We start from the raw sequence: 21,671 nt of genomic DNA on the forward strand, positions 1-21,671 counted from the left end.
TTATTTCACAATGTAATGTTGTCATGTTTTGGCAATGTAAACGCATGTTTCGGATAACTGGAACTGGAGATTTAGAGAAAAAAGGATCCTGCACACTGTCTTCAAATTAGATTTATTGAGCAATGTTTCAGTCGTTCAATGCCTGAAGTTCTGAACGATAATAAATAATAATAAATAAATCTAATTCTAAGTGAAGACAGTGTGCAGGATCCCTTTCTCTCTACTTCTCCGGATCGGTGAAATTAAAACGTTTGAGAACCACAAATAGGTGATGATGTTGTGGTGTGTGAGGTCACTGAGGTGATGTCGTTTTTTGGTGGTGCAGTTGTGGTCTGCTTTACTGTGCTTTGTTGTGGTGGTGTTGTGTTATGTTGTGTGACTGCTGTGCTGTGCTGGTGTGATGTGTGTTGTGTGCTGTGGTCGTGTGTTGTGCTGGTGTGGTGTGGTGTGTTGTGCTTGTGTGGTGTTGTGTGTTGTGTGCTGTGGTGGTGTGTTGTGGACTTGTGGTGCGGTGTGAGGTTTGGTCACAGCAACTTTGTGGAACAGGTACATGTTGTACTGTATCTCCAAACATCAGCATGTTCAGTTCCAAGGATCCACCTCACATGATTCATCCTGTCTCTGCCTGCCTGTCTGTTTGTTGTTATTTTAGGCATTATCCTTACACAGTAAAATCATAAGTCTTAAGTGTGTGTGTGTGTGTGTGTGTGTGTGTGTGTGTGTGTGTGTGTGTGTGTGTGTGCATGCGTGCGTGTGGGCATGCGTGTCAGAAAGAAAGGGAAAGTGAGATTAAGAGGGATTTCACTTAGTAAGAGACCACACCTTCGCTCAAGTTTAACAGTTTATTGACTGATAAAAGGGGGGAGGGGGGGAACCCGGGATGGGTGAGACTCAGGGTGGGGGAGTAGTCTCGGGAGAGGACGCCGTGTATGCGCGCTCGGAGAGCGGACGTCTCTGCTCCGGAACTGCCCGGGTTCCTGAAAGAGAAGGAGAGAAGTGTGATTATGGAGATGGAGGTGGAAGGGGTGGACGGAGGGATTGTTCTAGACCACGTAGGCAGTGAGAACGGGTAGATGTCGGCGCAAAGGTGTATTTATACTGTGGTGATTGTGGCAGGATTGGCCAGGTGATAATGAAAGGCAGGTGGGTTTGATAAGGAGGGGAGTGATTGATAAGGAGGGGGGAGTGGTTAAGGTCGAGCGGAAAGATGCATTGGTTAATTGGCATTGGTTAATTGATTAAAAAGGGAACATTCCGATAACGTGACGCTGACGGGACGCCCGATCAATGGCTGCAGTGGAGCTTCGGCGTTAGGCATCCTGCAACATTGTCAGGTCCAACAGATACATGTACAATATTGTGGGGTTGACCAAAATAGGTTAGGGTAAGTTAGGGTGCATAGTTACTGCACACCACGTGGGTGCGAAAGGCCTTCCTCGGCGTGTCTGCAGTTCCACTCTCGGCCAGGTGGCAAGCATCCGGTTCTGGATATGAAGCCAATGAGGAAGTGATTAAACACTGCAGTTCATTAATGGCCTACTCCAGCTGGTTGCAGAATAATTAACATTTCATTCAAGTGAACAGGTATTTGGCCGGACCTTATACACTTACACTTACATAAAGCACTAGTGGTTCTGCTGAGGCCCGAGTTAGCTCGCTCGTGCAACACTAACACGTATGTCATATTTCTCTGACACGTGACAGAGTTATGACACATTCTGAGAGGCCAGTCCAGTGCTTGAGGGGGTTTTATGAGGATCGTGTCGTTTCCTAGAATGCTACTTAAATCCAGAAGAACCACAAACTATAGCTTTTTTTTTGTCACTTAGAATTTTATAAATTTTTTGAACAAAAAAACAAAGAAAACAATAGCAACACACATACAGTACAAACACTGTACCTTTTACAAAATACAAAAAAGAAAATAAACTAAAGTCGACATTGCGTATCAAAATGTGCATGTTACATCATCACATACTCCTAGGCATTCACTGTTGTTCCTCATTCCCCCATACCCTTATTCTTTCTGTTCATGTCTTAAATGTTGTCCATTTGGACCATTTGTCCTCCATTAGTTCTTCCTGCGGTGTGTCAGTTTCTCCAGGAGATGTATCTCCTGAATCGACTCCTCCCATTGTCCCTGTGTTGGAGGTTCCATCTGTCCCCATTGTCCCTGTGTTGGAGGTTCCATCTGTCCCCATTGTCCCTGTGTTGGAGGTTCCATCTGTCCCCATTGTCCCTGTGTTGGAGGTTCCATCTGTCCCCATTGTCCCTGTGTTGGAGGTTCCATCTGTCCCCATTGTCCCTGTGTTGGAGGTTCCATCTGTCCCCATTGTCCCTGTGTTGGAGGTTCCATCTGTCCCCATTGTCCCTGTGTTGGAGGTTCTATCTGTCCCCATTGTCCCTGTGTTGGAGGTTCCATCTGTCCCCATTGTCCCTGTGTTGGAGGTTCCATCTGTCCCCATTGTCCCTGTGTTGGAGGTTCCATCTGTCCCCATTGTCCCTGTGTTGGAGGTTCCATCTGTCCCCATTGTCCCTGTGTTGGAGGTTCCATCTGTCCCCATTGTCCCTGTGTTGGAGGTTCCATCTGTCCCTGTGTTGGAGGTTCCATCTGTCCCCATTGTCCCTGTGTTGGAGGTTCCATCTGTCCCTGTGTTGGAGGTTCCATCTGTCCCCATTGTCCCTGTGTTGGAGGTTCCATCTGTCCCCATTGTCCCTGTGTTGGAGGTTCCATCTGTCCCTGTGTTGGAGGTTCCATCTGTCCCCATTGTCCCTGTGTTGGAGGTTCCATCTGTCCCTGTGTTGGAGGTTCCATCTGTCCCCATTGTCCCTGTGTTGGAGGTTCCATCTGTCCCCATTTTCTTGTGATAGCTTTCTTTCCTGCCGCCAATAACTCGATGTTGCGCAACAGCGGGACGTCATCGAAAATGTTCCACCCCTGTTTAGCCGACGAGACCGAAAATCTTAAAACGTTAATAACTCTTGATCTACTATAGAACTATACTATACTTTTTTTCCTTTTTACTTTTTCTTTTAAGATAATTTTGTGGCCTTTGCCTTCATTGATAGTGGAAAGTGGAGACAGACAGGAAACAAGGGGAGAGAGACGGGGAGTGACATATACAGCAAAGTCAGGAACGGGACTCGAACCTGCGATGCGGTGTCAGGCTTTATTAGGAGCCTATAGGTGCCCGGAACGCTAGGTCGACCTGTGCCATTTCAAAAGATTTTAAAAGGTTTAAACGTCTAATTTCTCTTTTGATTTCTTGAGCTAAAAAGTTTGGGAACCACTGATCTGTAGACGAGTCCACGGAGGATGCTCCATGGATTCAGTGTCCTGCCTGTAGGCCAGGTGTATTTAACTAGTGCTGAGGTGTAAAGCTGCGCTTAATGGTACACCTCAGTAATGGCTGCACCCAGGGCACCCCTCCGTAGATTCATCTCTATAGCAAATATTTTGTGTACAGGGAAACAAAAAGAGTGCACCAAGTACATTGCCAACCCCGGTCCGTGTGGGGTCTAAAATAAATAATGAAGAGACCTGGTCATACATTAGATAGATAGATAGATTAGATAAAGATGATTTAGATCAAGAGTTATTAACGTTTTAAGATTTTCGGTCTCGTCGGCTAAACAGGGGGGGAACATTTTCGATGACGTCCCGCTGTTGCGCAACATCGAGTGTTTTATTGGCGGCAGGAAAGAAAGCTATTACAAGATGCTGTAAAGCACTTTGAGCTCATGAAAGGTGCTATACAAATAAAGTTTTATTATTATTATTATTATTATTAGATAACATAAACCGCCCACACTTTCTCTTTCTGATTCCTATAAATGAAGGCAGTTCTGTGCAAGTCTTGCCGGTGATGGTTAAGCATTAATCAGCAGTTTTGAAGGCATTAGGAAAAACAATTTCAAGGCGTGTATTAATAATCTGCATGGCTGTCTTTTAAATAATACTGAAGAACTTCTTAATGAGTAAAGGAAGGAACAAGAGTCAACACAAGAGTAAGATTTGATCGTAGCTACAATCCTGCAATGTTCTGAATTTGAGACGCTATAGTATAGTTTCTCATTCTGCTTGCTTATTCCTCAAGGTCACAGGAAGGGTCTAACAATCTATCAATAGTGGTGGAAAGAAACATTCTAGAATCGAGATTTATTTTTTAAATATATTTTTTATCCCACGATTTTGTAACCCATTTTTCACCCCTGCGTCAATCATCTAATGTGATCCTGGGCTCTACACACCCTCCACCAACCTAGTCCCCATATATGGGGGACAAGGGGAGAGCAACGGACTTGAACTCATGCTTCCTTCATGCCTGAGTGTCCAAGTTGCTCCTTTACACCTGACAGGGGGGAGTTTCCCTGGTTGGACGTAGCGCGTGGAAGGAACACGTTATTCCAACCAGTTCCTTTCCCCTCCATCAGGCAGTTTAGAGACCAGGATTTCTTTGTGAAAAAGACCACTTAAACCCTCTATACTGTAGGCCTATTTATTAAACAGACCCTACATGAATAGCTGAGGATCTGTTCTTTTTTGTTCTATCCTCTAGTATTCTTTTATATTAGTCACGTGAATGAAGACAAGACAAAACACATCACTTTTCTTTAAGGCTCAAGGTTTCCCACACACACACACACACACACACACACACACACACACACACACACACACACACACACACACACACACACACACACACACACACACACACGATTCCCATCAGTGCATTGACACTTGTCCCGGCCTGCTGATCTGATCCTTTCCGTGACGTCAGGTGGATCAAAGCTGGAGGTCATTAATGGATGAGGGCAGATTAATGTGTTATTTTCAACAAAACAACAAAATGCTCTGCACCCCCATGCCCCGCCCCCATGCCCCGCCCCCATGCTCCGCCCCCATGCCCCGCCCCCATGCCCCGCCCTGCATGGGCTGCCAGTGAGACAGGATTACAGGATAGTTTCACTGCCACATCTTAAAGGAGCATTCAGTGATTTGGGTGATTTGGTGGGGGGGGGGGGGGGGGATTTCTTTTTAGGGGCACAACAGACCAACAGCACGTGCACCAAGGCCTGCCCCCACTCGATCATGATTGGAGGGAGGCCCCTCTCATCCTGATTGGATGATGGCTGGCTAACCCTAGCCAAAAACTAAACCTATAAAGTTTTTTGACCCCAGTGGTAAACTGGGGACAGGGAGGAACTCCTTATATGGTCAGCACACAAACAAATAATATTTTAATTAAGTGAAATCACTGAATTCAAACATTTGAATATATATAGTGAACATTTTTAACTTAAATCTTTGCTTCTGGAAGGTCCCCTTAAAAATACAAAATATTTTGAGATGGGGAGGACGTACTGTCATATCCTACTGGCTCACATGCCAGTGAGGAGCCCCCACCGGGAGGACGTACTGTATAATCATATATTATATATATATATTAACCGGTGTGTATCATAAGGGCATCTCTAACAGCATACTGTACACACACATACCCCACACTTTTCTCCAAATGAAAGTGTCACAGCGAACAGAAACACTCACACATTTTTCACCTCCAATTATGAAGTGAAACGTGTTTGTTATACATCTATATAATTATAGTGTTCTATTTACACATTTCTGTAAGTAAGCACCTAATCAGAATAGCTTGACAGCTGGTAGGGTGTGTGTGTGTGTGTGTGTGTGTGTGTGTGTGTGTGTGTGTGTTTGTACAAAAAGTATGTACAATGTACATACTGCAAAGTGAAATGGAAACACATACACATTGCAATGCCTCAGATGTATGAGCACACACACACACACACACACACACACACACACACACACACACACACACACACACACACACACACACACACACACACACACACACACACTTTATTTTCTATACTTTCAGGATGGCAAGTGTATAAATTACTGCTACAAGCTCACAATGTATCGCGATGCGACAAACAAGATATACAAATGCAGTGCACAGACATATCTGAAAATAATCATATAAGCGCATACTACACGCACGCACGCACACGCACACACACACACACACACAGAGACACAGAGAAACACAGAGACACGCTCGCAGACACACAAAAACGCACGCACACACACAATCGAACACTACCCACTCACACTCACAGAATAGCTGTAAATGATAAGGGAGCACATTGTCGGAGGCAGTGTTTTGATGGCTCCTCTGACAGCTGATTGGAGTGTGTTTCTCCCCTCGGAGACCTGTAATCTGTTGTGATGTGATGAGTTCATTCAGCGCCTCCATGTGTTTGTGTGCACCCTGTCTGTCTGTCTGTCGCCAGCAGCCCCCGTAAAGCACCACAGAGAAAGACAAGTCCTGCTTCTTCTGACAGCTCTGTTAACGCATTCAGGACGGGAAGGGAAGGGACCCCTTTTGGGGTTTTAAAGCATTGTGTTATGCTTTAGCTGTTGAAAGATAGTGTGATGTCGGGGGCGGTGGCCAAATTCATATCATTTTCGGGGGCCTTGACATGAAATTGTTTGAGAATCACTGACACAGAAACATAGGTTTTTCGGAAACTTTTAGGATTTAGAAGATTCTTTTTTTAGAATCAACCTCAGTGCTAAATGGGTTAACACGCAACCACACACACACACACACACACACACACACACACAGTCACACACACACACACACACACACACACACACACACACACACACACACACACACACACACACACACACACACACACACACACACACACACACACACACACACGCGTGCACGCGCAATCGCCTTACAATACATGGCAGTTGCAGTACATAATGCATGCATATTAGCCACATGACCCCCCCCCACACACACACACACACACAAGCACAAGCACACGCGGTGCAGTCGCACACGCAGGAAAGGCAGCACACACCCTTGAATTTCTCATTAACAAAATGTTAATAATTTCCCCCCTAAGGCCTTTTGTTTTTCATGCAGTTGTTTTCGTGTCGGTTGCATTAATTTGCCTTTCCTTACATTTTGATGTTAATTTCTTAGCATATCCATCAAAGGTTTCCTCCAAATGAGCTATATCTGTTTCCTATTTCTGTAAACAACACTTCCACTGTTCTCTGTGGGCATGTTCCTGACTGTGCTGTTGTAGAGATTTAGCTCCCTCATGTGGGCATGTTTTAAAACTGCACGTGAATACCATTGAGGTCATTCTCAAAGCTTGTGGGGGGGTGGGGGGGGGTGTCCAGGTGTCCAGCTTAAACGAGTTAATATAACATGATAATCAAACTCTATTGAACCACTTTAACCCTATACATGTCAGCTATTTGAAAATGGCATATATATATATTTTTTTTTCTTTTTTTTTTTTATCCCACGATTTTTCACCCGATTGTTTCACCCTGTGTCAATTATCTAATGTAATCCTGGGCGCTACACTTCCTCTGCCGACCTGAGGAGGGGGCAACGGACTGACCTCATGCTTCCTTCTATGCATGAGGAGTCCAAGCTGCCGGACGTAAAGCACGTGGAAGGAACACGTTACTCCGTCCGGTTCTTTTTCCCTCCCATCAGGTGACCCAGGGGGAGGTAGTTTAGAGAACAGGATTACTGCAAGTTTTTTTTTGTGAGGGTACCTAGGGGACACAGGGAGAACATGCAAACTCCACACAGAAAGGCCCTTTCGCCTAAAAAAAATGCCAGATCTAAACTATAACAACGTGTCACATCTGCAAACTTTTGAAAAATTCTGAAAACATTTAACAAGTCAAATCTTGAGTGGGGGATTCCCATTTATTAATTTTATTGCATTGCTTAGAGTTTTCTGAAAAACGCATGTTGCTACTGTGTATATGTAGCTCAAATGTAAACTAGGCTACAATGTAGGCCTACTGCTACATTAGGTTCTCAAGCCTCCCAGAATTCAGTTTGTTTGGTGTATAAGACCCAGCACGTCCTACTGGGGTGGCACTTAGGTTCCTCCTGCATGGAACCATCCCCGGCTCCCTTCCACTTAGTGTCCAAGTGTTCTTGAGCAAGACACTGAACCCCAAACTGCTCCCGATGAGCAGGTTGGTTGTTTCCATCGCATGGGTGAATGCAGTGCACATTGTAAAGCTCTTTGGATAAGGGCGTGCCGCTGTAGGATTATAATTGTTTTCATAGTAAATACCGGTCCATATATAGCTGACAGTATATCTACATCAATAAACAGAGGAAACCTCTTATTACAATAATATTTGGGTTTATTCCAGAGAAGCGTCGGAAAGGCTCACAGCCAGGTTCCAGATAGCCTGGCCTAATGTGTTATAGGTTAAATTCTGGTCTAGAGGGGCATGTCGCGGCTCAGACTAGCGCTGGAGAATATTGGTTCCCTCGTCACTTCACGGTTATACACACACTAATGATTTAAATCATTAGTGTTCATTTAACTCTGTACAAAAGCACTCAGTGACTCACTGTTGTTACTTAATCCTCTCAATCAGTAAGTGCATCCACTGTACTCACAGAAAAAAAAAACCCCACCAGTCACATACCGGTAGTTTACATATGAATGTTTGCCTGTTGCTGACTTAGGGAGGAGTAATTGCAGCCTTCTATCAGCCGTTCAGTCATTTGCGTGTCTTTGACAACACGGTGTATTTGCTTAAGGATGTCATGCTTTTTGAACGGTTATGTAAGTGGCGGCGGCGGCGGTGGGGGGGGGGGGCCTTGCTTGGGTCAGAGAAGCAGCCGTGTGACTCGAGGAGTTGCCGGTTTAAACCTTTTTTTTTGAGGAAATAAATAAATAAAACCTGCGTGGGAAAATGTCATGAGTTATACTTCCAAAGTTCCAACAACAACATTGGTGAGGAGGTGCCCCTCGAGCAAACCGACTTATAATGACCAACAACCGCTCTGTTGCTGACGGTAACAGTCTGTGGTCTTGTACTAACACTGTCATTCGTCATGGCGACAGCTATGTTAAAATTACAATATGCGTTCGTTGTATTTAGCATGATCTGCCCCTTTTTGCGCCTTTATCCAAGACGCTTTACAACATGCATTATATTCATCATTTCACGCAGACATTCATACACAATCATAGAAAATGTTTTTCTTTTGTATATATTTTGAAATAACTTGTAGTGTCATTGAGCTTGACACTGTGAACAGGTGAATGGCATGACCATTGTAAAGTGCTTAACATCGACGTTTACCCCCATTTCATCTCGTATTATATTTTTTGCTATGAATATCACTGTTTGTCAGGAGTCTATACTGGGCATTTGAATGTGCTCTTAACTCTTCCTGGTCTCTCCTCTCCTGGTCCAGGCTGTGTGAGATCGCCCTGCGGCAGCAGCAGATCTCCTCTGAGCTCTCAGACCTGCAAGAGAAGAAAAGACACGCGGAGCAGGACCTAAAGGGACACCACGACCTGCACACCTGCACTGTAAGCACAGCTGATGTGTTGATGTCATGTGACTGTCCTCCATGTCGTCATATGAGAGACCATGGCACAGCTGATGTGTTGATGTCATGTGACTGTCCTCCATGTCGTCATATATGAGAGACCATGGTACAGCTGATGTGTTGATGTCATGTGACTGTCCATGTCGTCATATGAGAGACCATGGTACAGCTGATGTGTTGATGTCATGTGACTGTCCTCCATGTCGTCATATGAGAGACCATGGTACAGCTGATGTGTTGATGTCATGTGACTGTCCTCCATGTCGTCATATGAGAGACCATGGTACAGCTGATGTATTGATGTCATTGCTTTAGTCCACATCACACCAGTAACCTACACTTAACTCCATTAATGTTAGTTATTTGACTGAGGGAGCAAATAATGTTATGTAGCTTTGTTCAATACTTATAACAGACCATTGCTTTGTCTCTGTTTACATGACTAGAGCTAATCAAATAATTGTCAGATCTATAGTGTTGCATAAGAAGCCTACTGTACAGCCAGGCTGCTTCCTTGATTCCTTGAGAGCTACGCTGTGAGCTTGCAGATCAGTCATTTCACTTTTTCATTTTCATTTTATTCATGAAACTATTTTTTTGAAGTTAGAATTTGAAATCTTTGCGACCCACAATTGGGCCCCGACAGAAGTGAAACGTCAGCGTGTTTAAGCTTATGATGTCTACGGGAATGGATTTCTTAGAATCCATTTATCACAGATTATTTTTCCAGGCTGCGTTTTTTTAACAAAACAAGCTTGAATGCGGCGGTCATGATCGGCGGTTACAAAATGTTTGTTTTGGGTGAATTAAATAATGTTCCCGGGACTCGTTACGGATCCAGCCACTAGATGGCGGCGAGTAGTACTAACTTGTGTTGTCTCTCTCTCTCTCTCCTTCCAGTTGCTGTTGCACACGCGCAGAGAGCTGCAGGCTCGCGTCACGGAACATCTGGCCCAGTCCGAACGTCTGGTGTTCCAGGAGCAGGCTCTGAGCGCGCTCCACGACCTCCTCACGCAAGACCTGCTCCAATACCAGCAAGAGACCCGAAAACTACACTGTTTCACTCTGAGAATATTAAGAGACTACTACAGGTCTGTCTGTCTGTCTGTCTGTCTGTCTATACCAGTGGTTCCCAAAGTGGGGTCCGGGGACCCCCAGGGGTCCTTGAGGGAGGTCCAGGGGGTCCCCAGCTGAATGATTGTTTGTAACCAAATGGACCCTTATATGGGTCTGTAACTCTGAGAGTGTACAAATGGAGCGTGACGCGTTGTGTGCTTGCAGATCTGCTATATTGTAAATTGACTTGTGTCTTTTACTTATACTGGATCTCTTGTCCACTGGTCCCTTGCAAACATCTTTTTTTTTAAATATATATATATTTTTTATCCCACGATTTTGTAACCCATTTTTCACCCCTGTGTCAATCATCTAATGTGATCCTGGGCTCTACCCACACCTTCCACCAACCTAGTCCCCATATATGGGGGACAAGGGGAGCGCAACGGACTTGAACTCATGCTTCCTTCATGCCTGAGTGTCCAAGTTGCTCCTTTACACCTGACAGGGGGGAGTTTCCCTGGTTGGACGTAGCGAGTGGAAGGAACACGTTATTCCAACCAGTTCCTTTCCCCTCCATCAGGCGCCCCGGCTGGCCAGGGGGAGGCAGTTTAGTGACCAGGATTACTGCATGTTTTTTGCAAACATTTTAGTCTCATTTTTATTTGTTGACGAAATTGTCAATATATTTAGTTTTAGTCATCATAGCTACGTTTTCATGTGCTTTCCATTTAGGTTTCGTCAGTGAAAAAAATCAATGATTGAGTTCCTGTCATTAGCGAGGTCACTCCATATGCGTTTAGCTGGATTGTTCATTTATCAACATTTCATTTATCAAATTGTATGAATCCATCAGGGAGACATATGTACATAATCCTAATAATCTACACTTTTTCCTTGTTCAGGTCAGACAAGGAGCAGATCTCCACAGCCTATCAGAGTGACCACAGTATGCAAGGCAGGAACGACAATCAACCAGAAAACAGCATGGTAATTAAAAAAAATCACACTCATGTGAAGTGAGGGGTGCTCTTATCATCGTGCATCATCATACATCATCTCATTCCGGCCAATCAGAATTTGCGTCCTCACCTTCGTCTTCAATGTTTGTGTTACGCAATGGCATTTAATGTTTGTGTTGAGACAACACACACACCAAAAGCTGGACATAGGAGGGGGCTATCGCCCATCAAACAAAATCACACTTGTGTGAAGTGAGGGGCGCTCTCATCGTCATACATCATCATGCATCACATGTGTCTTGTCTGGATGTTGTCTATAATAGTCTACAAGACAAAACGTCTACAGTTTCATGCGACTTGGGCATTCTCTGTTTTTAAGTACAGAACAAAGAATGTTTGTTTTTGCCATCTTTGTTGAAGAGTCTGAGCAATTATGTTTTAGTTTATTTTATGCCAGTGTTAATTTTTTGTTGGCTAAGACTAGATAGTTTAAGTAGCCTAGGCAGGCCTAAAGTTCAATGGATTGTTCAAAGACTGAGCTTAAATCAGAATTTGCTATTAAAAGTAACAATAAGACTAAGTTGCTAAAATACTTTTAGTCTTACTAGAATTACGAAAATTACTAGCTTAGGTTTCTGGTTTAGGTTTAGGTTTATTCTAAGTGGGGAACAAAGAACCTTTTTTGCATGGTGGGGAACATAGAACCTGGGGAACATAGAACCTGGGGAACGCTCCCTGTCTAGAGCCATCTAGAAATTGGTCTGTGTGGAAATCAGTGGGGGGTTTGATCGGCTGAAACCTTGCCCAAATTTGGAGTCATGTCATACATAAGTCATAGAAGACTGATGTCATATACTGGCCACATTAAGTCTGACATTCACATGGAAGCCACACGGTTATTAGATGGCGTTTTTGTGTGCTTGTATTGTTTTGCAGCAATCACCCCCCCCCCCCCCCTCATGTAAGTTCTTTCTGTTGCTGCCAGTTATGGCTGCCAGTTCCCACCTGATGTCATGTGGGAGTGCCGACCACTCCAAACCGTACTGAATAACTGCTAGTTTGCTGCTAGTCATCTGCAGATGTGGGATCTTTGTATCCTCCAAAGAGGATGATACGATTCTTTTCTACATCGACACGTTGTGAGCTTGTAGATCGTCTATTTAAACTAATCTAAATAGTAAAGAATTGGCAAAGAAGTTCAGGGATAAGGGGTGTCTAGACCACCTGCTGGTTGACACTGAGTACTGCCAATAGCTCATCAGCGCTGATATCAGCGCAGATATCTAGTGGATTGTCTAGTGGATTGTCTGGGATCAATCTTCCGCCGTAGTCTGAAAACCCACCTTTTCAGACTCCATCACGGCCCATAGCACTTACCCTACCCCCTTAGATAGCATTTCTGTAGTGTAGACTTAGATAGCATTTGATACAGATTTATAGCATGTTATGTAGACAGCACTATAATTGCATTAGCCATAGCACGTCATAGTACATATGTATAGCATAGTATAGTATATATGTATAGTTTATATGTATAGTTTTCATTATATAGATATTCCACTGTTACGTTCTTAGCTTACGCATGTTTCATGATAAATGCTTTTTATGTGATGTATGATGCTTTTTTGTTCTTGCTTAATGTAAATCGCTCTGGATTAAGAGCGTCTGCTAAATGCCTAAATTGTAAATTGGGATTCCCGCTTCGCTAGTTGCTCTCTCACATGGGATACCTGGGTTCTAATCCTGGGTAGGGTATAAAAACCTATTAGTTTTAACCAAAGTTTTAGACTCAAGGCTCCCATTCGCTGACTGAGTAATTAACTGCTGCTTCAGTAAATATTATTCAGACAATTATTTAACACGGTTTGTGAGCACTTAATGTCTCTGTCCCTTTGGCAGGCATACATTTGACCCAGAGAATGTAAAAAGCATGTTAAAACACTGTGTGGGGAAAGTGACACTCAATAACTTTTGTAGAAGTGCCATTAAGCAAGGCACTTCGTGAGTGCGTGTGTGTGCGCGCGCGCGCGTGACTGGCGTGGGTCCAGATGTTGTCAGTCTTTGTCTCAGACATGCAGTTGAAGTCGAGATGGAGGAAACATCTGCCTGTTCGTATGGCTCTGTCTGTCACACACACACACGCACACACACACACACACACACACACACACACACACACACACACACACTCAGATCTTTGTATGAATCCTCGTCTAAAAAGTCTTCATGACAGGGAAACATGTCATGTACGTGGTAGCAGCTGAGCTGTTAGAGCGTGTTACTTTAGTGGGGTTTATCATGATAATGTGTAGACAGGTTGAAAACCAACACATTGTAATAGCCCTGACAGACAGCAGAAAAAGATGAGAGGGAGACAGTGTAGGAGAGACAGACAGCATAGGAGAGACAGACAGTAGGGACGTTGAGAGGGAGACGGCTTAATAGCGACAGACAGTAGTAGGAAAGCTGTAATTTGTTTAGCAGAAAATGAGCATGCATAATCCGATAATTTATAATTCAACCTAGATTTTGAACAAATAGATGTGTGGTTAATCTACTAGAGCGATTCTTGCTGAATTAATGCGCTCTCATTAGATTTAATTGAAGACCATTCATTTTAAGATTATCGTTTGAATAGCTACTGTACTTAAGCTTTAAATTGTTACATGTTGCAGCGTGAGTGTCACCGCATCGACTTACTTTGCATAACATTAAAGTCTTAAAGATCACTTCAAATGTCCTACATTTGGATTATCAAACATAGATTCATATGAATTAGTCTTATCATAGAAAATAGAAGATGAGTTAAATAATCACACTGAAATTCCTCACACTGGGGAAAAGGTGGTTCATGGCAGGCATATATGCTGTACATACATCCACACAATATGACCGTGAAAGATAAAAGAAAATCTCAATCCATAAAAATGTAATGTTTTCTTTGCACTAACCCATTTAGGCCTGACCTCGAAATTAAAAAAGTTTCTTCTGAAATGAATATTTTCACGATTTTTCAAAAATAGCTACGAGCTTGTAGATTTGCCGACTTAAAAGATATTCCAAAGTTCCGATCACAACGACAGAGCGGAGGAGGAAGGCACCCACGCCGCACCACCGCTGCCATTGTAATGCATTTGGCCTCAATTTCCCTTAAAAGAGACCTTCACACCGACAGTCAGACAGGTCATCAGGTCTGTACACAGTAAAATCCCTCAACCCTAAAACCCTAATATTTATCCATTTGTGACCCAAAGGGTCCATTTGTTCACACCTGTACACTCTCAGAGTGAAATGAACACTGAGGATTCTCAGTTCATTAGTGTTATTATTTGCAGCTTTGCGGCGGGGAGAACAAGGCGGGGACATATTGCTAAGCAGATTGGCGAGGGGCGAGGGGACAACCCCTGGCGAGCCGCGCATGTGTCCAACACGCCGCTGTTCCCGCTAATTGGTTGCGTTGCTGTTGCTGTGGTTTTGACACAAGTTCTCTACCTGACGGAACTGACAACTCTAAAGAGGGCGGTGGCCCGCCGTGTGTGTGTGTGTGTGTGTGTGTGTGTGGGGGGGGGGGGGGGGGGTGTGTGTGTGTGTGTGTGTGTGTGTGTGTGTGGGTGTGTGTTTTTTACACAGGGATTTACTGTGTGCATATGTTTTTTATCTTAAACTGAAGTTTATCTTGTCCTTACATTATTAGGCTTACTGGATGCTGGTGTCTTGTAGACGGCTGGAACACACACACACACACACACACACACGCAGCATTCCATTCATCCTTAGTGGTCAGAGTTCATCCTATAATGACAGCCAGAAATAATAACATTAAAAACTATTAGCCTATGGGCTAATCCCACCATGACCTGTAAACATTTTAATACCTCCATGATTAGCCCTGATCCCCCCCTAGACCCTGGCCCAAACTCACATCACTGTCCCAGGGGGAGGATGCCTCGGCGAGCCCCTGGATTAAGGGCCCGAAGTTAAAAACCTGGCTACTGGCCATCTCATTTTCAAAAGTAGCACTAAATGGAATTACCGGTACTCTTTTGTGTGTGTGGGTGCGTGCGTGTGTGTGTGTGTGTGTGTGTGTGTGTGTGTGTGTGTGTGTGTGTGTGTGCATGCATGTGTGAGTGTGCGTGTGCAATGCATGCGTCTGTGCATGTGTGTGTGTGTGTGTGTGCATTATTTTAATCGTTAATTAAACTTGGATTCATTTAAGTGGCTTTTCAGGCCTAAATGAAATTTGTATTTTCCTTTTTGCCGTGAGTGAAGTGGGGATTTGGATTTGGTAATGTGGGCATTTTCGAAGAAGTGTGTGTGTGTGTGTGTGTGTGTGTGTGTGTGTGTGTGTGTGTGTGTGTGTGTGTGTGTGTGTGTGTGTGTGTGTGTGTGTGTGTGTGTGTGTGTGTGTGTGTGTTTGTGCGTGCGTGCGTGCGTGCGTGCGTGCGTGCGTGCGTGTGTGTGTGCTCTCAGATGAGCAGATGTTACCGCTTCTCAAGAGGGATTCATGTCAGGAGAGGAACTCTCATGAATTTTGTCTGTCCTTCCTATTGGTTTGGAAGAAAATGTTTGGTTTGAACTTTGAAAGGACTGTTATTGATCATATCAATATCAATGAATTCAAACAAAACAGTAAGCGTGTTTCTAAATTAGACTCTAATATGTTGTGATTGAGCACATGATTAGAGGCTAATGTACTGTTTTCTCTTTTGGTATATTTCATTCAAACAGTTTTTACTCTTACTAATGTTACGATTAATTGATTTTATTGATACCGTAGTTTTTATTCAACCAGGTCAAACTAATTTACTCCAATGTATTTGTATGGTAGAGTATTGCAGCTTTAATGTTAGTTTTATTAAAACTGGTATTTGTAATTTCTTGTTTCTAATTTACAGTTTGTCTATAGAGGTTATGTGCATGTGTGAGTTTAACGTAATTTAGCGTTGTTTAATGCAAACAGATAGGACTTTTCTGTTTGGATGTGTTGGCTGTCATGGCCAGAAAGTAGTTTTTTGCCACTCAGTCTGTTACTCATTAATTTTACTTTTTTGTTTTTATTTGTCGTTGTTGAAATCCCAACGGATTGCTTCTATGTTCTTTGCTTCTATGTTCTTAGGTCTAAGCACGATAATAACATTAAAAAAAAACAATAACAAAAACAAAAAAACTAATTGTCCAGAATCACACAACTTAAAATGTACGATCAGTCATTTCAGTCCAGTGGATCAAGAAAGAAAGAGCAACCCCTCACTGTCTTCATAAATAAATTGTCTGGACTTGCAATCAAAACATTTAGGAAGAACCCAGACCCAATCCTCAGTCTGAGTCCCCAAATCTTTTTCTCTCTAATAATTGTTTTGACCACTTGAACGCTAGAATCCTTATTCTGTGGGTTATATTCACTGAAAATAATTTGGCACCCCTAAGTGCACCTCCTTTATTTATCATCTGGCTGGGGTGTTTTATTATTATGTTCAATTCTTTCAGCAAAGTGGGAGTGTTTCAGACCGCGTCGAGGTCTCCTCTTCCTCTTCCTCCTCATCCTCCTCCTTCTCCGCGTTGCCTCCTTACCAAAGCACTGCCACCGCCAACGGAGTAGATTCAGATCAATCCCGGAGGACCAACCGTGGGAAACCGCCGACAGCCGAAGGAGCATTGCTAACCACTGTAACCAGACGTTCTAACCTAACCCGCTCTGGCAGCGTCAAAGATCTGATCCATAGATTCTCCGGTGCCGATTACGTCCCGACGTCAGCATCTCCTCAAGAATCCTCCCCTTCCTCCCTCAGTCCAAACGGCATTTCGCTGTTTCCTGAAACGGGCCGTGTCACCACGATGTCTTCGTCCGACGTCTCCACGGTTCAGATGAAAACGCGGAAGCGGGGAGAGCCCTCGAAGCCACGGTCCAGGTCTGCCACGAGGAGCCCAGTTCCCTCCATCTCCGCGACTCCTGTTGAAAATGGGCAGAACGCCACGGAAAGTCCAGTAAGGGATTCGTCAGAGGGATCTGCACTTGTAAAAAAACATCCAGAGGAGAACAAGTCAGCCCAGGTTCAGTTTGGGTCAGACTCGTCAGAGGGATCTGCACTTGTAAAAAAACATCCAGAGAAGAACCAGTCAGCCCGGGTTCAGTTTGGGTCAGACTCGTCAGAGGGATCCGCACTTGTAAAAAACCTTCCAGAGAAGAACCAGTCAGCCCGGGTTCAGTTTGGGTCAGACTCGTCGGAGCCTAGTAGGACCCAGCAGGATGGGAGTCCAAAGACGTTGAACGACAACCGCGATTCTGGGCGGGAGTCCCTGGCTGATTCAGGAATGGGATCGGTAAGTTAGGCGACACGACCCCAGCTGATCGCTGGCGTCTGAACTGACTGCATGAGACCTCTCACCACCATGTGAATAATGACACCCGACCTAATATCACCATGTGCATGGATGTGAATAATGACACCCGACCTAATATCACCATGTGCATGGATGTGAATAATGACACCCGACCTAATATCACCATGTGCATGGATGTGAATAATGACACCCGACCTAATATCACCATGTGCATGGATGTGAATAATGACACCCGACCTAATATCACCATGTGCATGGATGTGAATGTCACCTATGACCATGTGCGTGGATGGATGTGCAGGATACATTGTGTAGCCACATATTAAACGTCTGGTGAGTGACATCTAAATTCAATGAATGGGCTAAAACCGTCGAGAAGACATTCAGATTTAAAAAGGACTTCATGGTGGTCACTTCTCTTCAGGTGCATACTACTCTGAGGTCCCAGAAGTTATTTAAAAAGGACTTCATGGTGGTCACTTCTCTTCAGGTGCATACTACTCTGAGGTCCCAGAAGTTATTTAAAAAGGACTTCATGGTGGTCACTTCTCTTCAGGTGCATACTACTCTGAGGTCCCAGAAGTTATTTAAAAAGGACTTCATGGTGGTCACTTCTCTTCAGGTGCATACTACTCTGAGGTCCCAGAAGTTATTTAAAAAGGACTTCATGGTGGTCACTTCTCTTCAGGTGCATACTACTCTGAGGTCCCAGAAGTTATTTAAAAAGGACTTCATGGTGGTCACTTCTCTTCAGGTGCATACTACTCTGAGGTCCCAGAAGGTGCATACTACTCTGAGGTCCCAGAAGTTATCGCATACAAAGCGACAATAAAACGACAACCTAAAAACATTGGTTTTCAACCATTTTGATATCAAGGCCCATTATTTATTCAGCAATAAATAATAAATAATAATAAATGTATTCAGCGGTGGCCTCTGAGACAAAAAAAAAGAATATTTTGTTATCGTTGACACACAATACCATGCTGTTGGCAAATTTGGATCAAAATAACAATTATTCTACAATCTCTAATTGTGTAGACTTCTTGTAAATTAAGTAATGCAGATGTTTAACAATAATTAACTCTTGAGAGCGTAAAATGAAACCAAATGGACCTGTACGGGTCCATTTGGTTTCAGTTTACACTCTCAAGAGTTAAAAATCTCTAAGGGTCCATTTGGTTACCAACTCTCCATCATTTAGCTGGGGACCAGCTGGAACCCCCTCAAGGACCACTGGTTGAAAACCACTGACCTAAAACATTCAATACACTTCATATTGGGACGATATCAGGGTTGGTTTGCACACCAGTTTTTATTTTTTATTTTATAATGAGGTGTTTCTAGTTTGTGCTGGTTTTCTTTGCCGGTGTAGCCCGTTTAATGAATGGAGATGTCACCATATGGAGATCTATGATTGATTGTCTGTCTTATGCGAGAACATAATCATGTGCATGGATTGACGTGGCATTTCAGATTGAAAAGCAACATTTTTGCATGGATTTATTTTTTACACCGAATGTACTTGCATGACTAAAGCACTGACTGCAGCCACTCTGCATGAAAACACACCTGTAATTGTATTCAGTTATTGTTACGAATTACGAATGAGTGGTCTCCGTCTCCCTCATCATCAGCGTTGATTTGTCTGTGAGTGTACTCTGACTTATGAAGGGAAACATTAACACAGAGGCTTTTACTGTGGCTCGCTATCTACAAATCTAACTCTTAACTGCATTAGCATGTCAAATTAGCATGTACTGTATCCAGATGTACTTTACTTTTGTCACTTGTCAGTTTGGTGTGTGTGCGTGTGCATTGTGCACACGCAAGTATGTGCTTGATTATATTATGTGTGTTTGTGTATAAGGCCAGCCGTCAACAATGCACCAGCATCCAGCATAATAGTGCAAGAGTCAAGACAGTACAAGATAAACTTCAGTTAAAGATGTAAAATATATGCACACATTAAATCTCAAAATACACACAAGCACGCCCACACTGTGTGTGTGCGTGTGCGTATGTGTATGTGTGTGTGTGCGTGTGCGTGCGTGTAAAGTGTGAAAATAATGGCTGTATGAGGGTCGATGCTGGCTTGTGAGCAAAAGTTGATGGTGAATTGGTGATGCTTTTGTGCTTTTACTCAAGTAATATCAAGTTGGATGGAGGACTTTTACTGAAGTCGTAACAGAATATTTTCTACATTGTAGCATCGCCAGTTTTACTTAACCCACTCTGGGCGGGAACCCCTTTTGGTGTTCTAACTCACCCACCGCTGAATGGCCGTAGCAATAGTTCAGCACAGGCCACCATAGATTTGTTCTATTACAGTTGTAAGATGTGTCTTATAATGTTATCAATTTAAAGTTAAAAGCGTCTTTGGCCCGGAGGCACTTTGTGAAAGAGAAGTCAAATCAGTACTCGGCCTTCAATTAAGCGACAGAACAGATCATGTGGATCTCTAATTTGTACCCTCTTCAGAGAAAACCTGCCGTCCATTTTTTGAGGGGTGAAAATCTTCAACGTGGTTAAATAGTTTACCGAAGGCTTTACTGTGTGCTCTCCTCCAGGAATCAGACCTGGATCAAATCAAGCCCCGCCTCCCCGACAGCCCCGCCTCCGAGGAAGAGGCCCCGCCCACACCCCGCGTACTTCTGCCCGGCAACAACAACCCCAAGTATCAGCTGTTCCTCAACAACGACCACCACCTGGGCCACGGCGGGCCCGGCGGCACCATCATCAGCAACGGCGTGGGTCCCTGCAGGGACCCGGACGGCGGCACGGCGCCCGGAGGCCCCGAGAACAATGGACCCCCCAGGCTGCCCCGCTGGGAGAGCTCCCGGCTGGCCCCCAACCAATACCGAGGCTCCCTGGAGTCCCTGAGCTCCCGGGACTGGGACAACACCTCCGACAGGGTGGGTGAGAGGGAACCAGCGGGAGAGAGAGTGTTCATAAGCCCATACACCACTACAACCTCTATGTACGACTACAACCCCACGTACCGAATGTCTGACTTCAAGGTGAGAAATGCTGGCATTTTACTCTCAGTGTTTTTAATCATAGTTTGGAGAGTTAGGAGATGTGGTAGGCCTATTGCTGTCGTTTATATCATGCTATTACATTAAATCTTATCTCATTACTCTCTGCCCTTCTATCACATCGTCTCATTAAAATCTCATAGCAGATTTTTTTGCATATCATTTATTTTTATAAAGTCGTATCTATCTCACAAAGGTGTATTCCTTCTCATCGTTACTAGCTGACTACAGTACCTGTCCTGTGGCTTCATTTCCCTCTAGGTGCTGGGCGGAGGTATATCTCCAGCCACCTCTGAATTGAACCTCTACAGTAGTCGTAGCGCCAGCCCTGTACCAACCCCCACCGTGAGCGCCCCTCGAACACGCTTCTCTACCTACGACACCTTGGCCAGGAGAAGGGCTGAAGGCACCAATACAGTACGTACAAAAACAAGAACAAACGAACAATGGTAACCGAGGCCACCGGCACAGTCACTCTGAGTCACAATAGTTTAATTATTTAGAATTGTTTGCGGATGAGAGGATACAGCTTAGGTGCTCCTGGCATCTGGTTAGGATGCCTCTCGAGCGCCTCCCTAGGCAGGTCAGCGATGCACGTCCCACTGGAAGGAGACCAAGGACCAGATGGAGGGGTTATATCTCCACACAGGCCTAGGAAGAAGTAAGTCGGGAGTGGCTTATTATCAGTATCAGCCGGTAACAAGCGGGAGTCTGTCCCCGTTACAATGCGCTAGACCCCTGGGTGATGGAGTCTGTCCCCGTTACAATGCGCTAGACCCCTGGGTGATGGAGTCTGTCCCCGTTACAATGCGCTAGACCCCTGGGAGATG

At 44.2% G+C, this 21,671-nt stretch overlaps 1 protein-coding gene across 1 annotated transcript in view; it reads left to right on the forward strand.

The window, feature by feature from the left end:
- Positions 1–21,671, forward strand: part of LOC308309504 (uncharacterized protein) — a 53,116-nt gene that overhangs the window by 18,606 nt on the left and 12,839 nt on the right. Inside the window, exons 4-8 of the mRNA XM_080755381.1 lie at positions 9,306–9,423; positions 10,344–10,534; positions 11,405–11,489; positions 20,374–20,823; positions 21,103–21,258. Of these exons, the coding sequence (XP_080611507.1) occupies positions 11,451–11,489; positions 20,374–20,823; positions 21,103–21,258 (645 nt within the window). The 5' untranslated portion in view covers positions 9,306–9,423; positions 10,344–10,534; positions 11,405–11,450. The remainder of the gene's footprint in view (positions 1–9,305; positions 9,424–10,343; positions 10,535–11,404; positions 11,490–20,373; positions 20,824–21,102; positions 21,259–21,671) is intronic.

Source organism: Protomyctophum bolini, assembly GCF_963924005.1.
Source record: "Protomyctophum bolini genome assembly, chromosome: 22".
In the NCBI taxonomy this organism is placed as follows: domain Eukaryota; kingdom Metazoa; phylum Chordata; class Actinopteri; order Myctophiformes; family Myctophidae; genus Protomyctophum; species Protomyctophum bolini.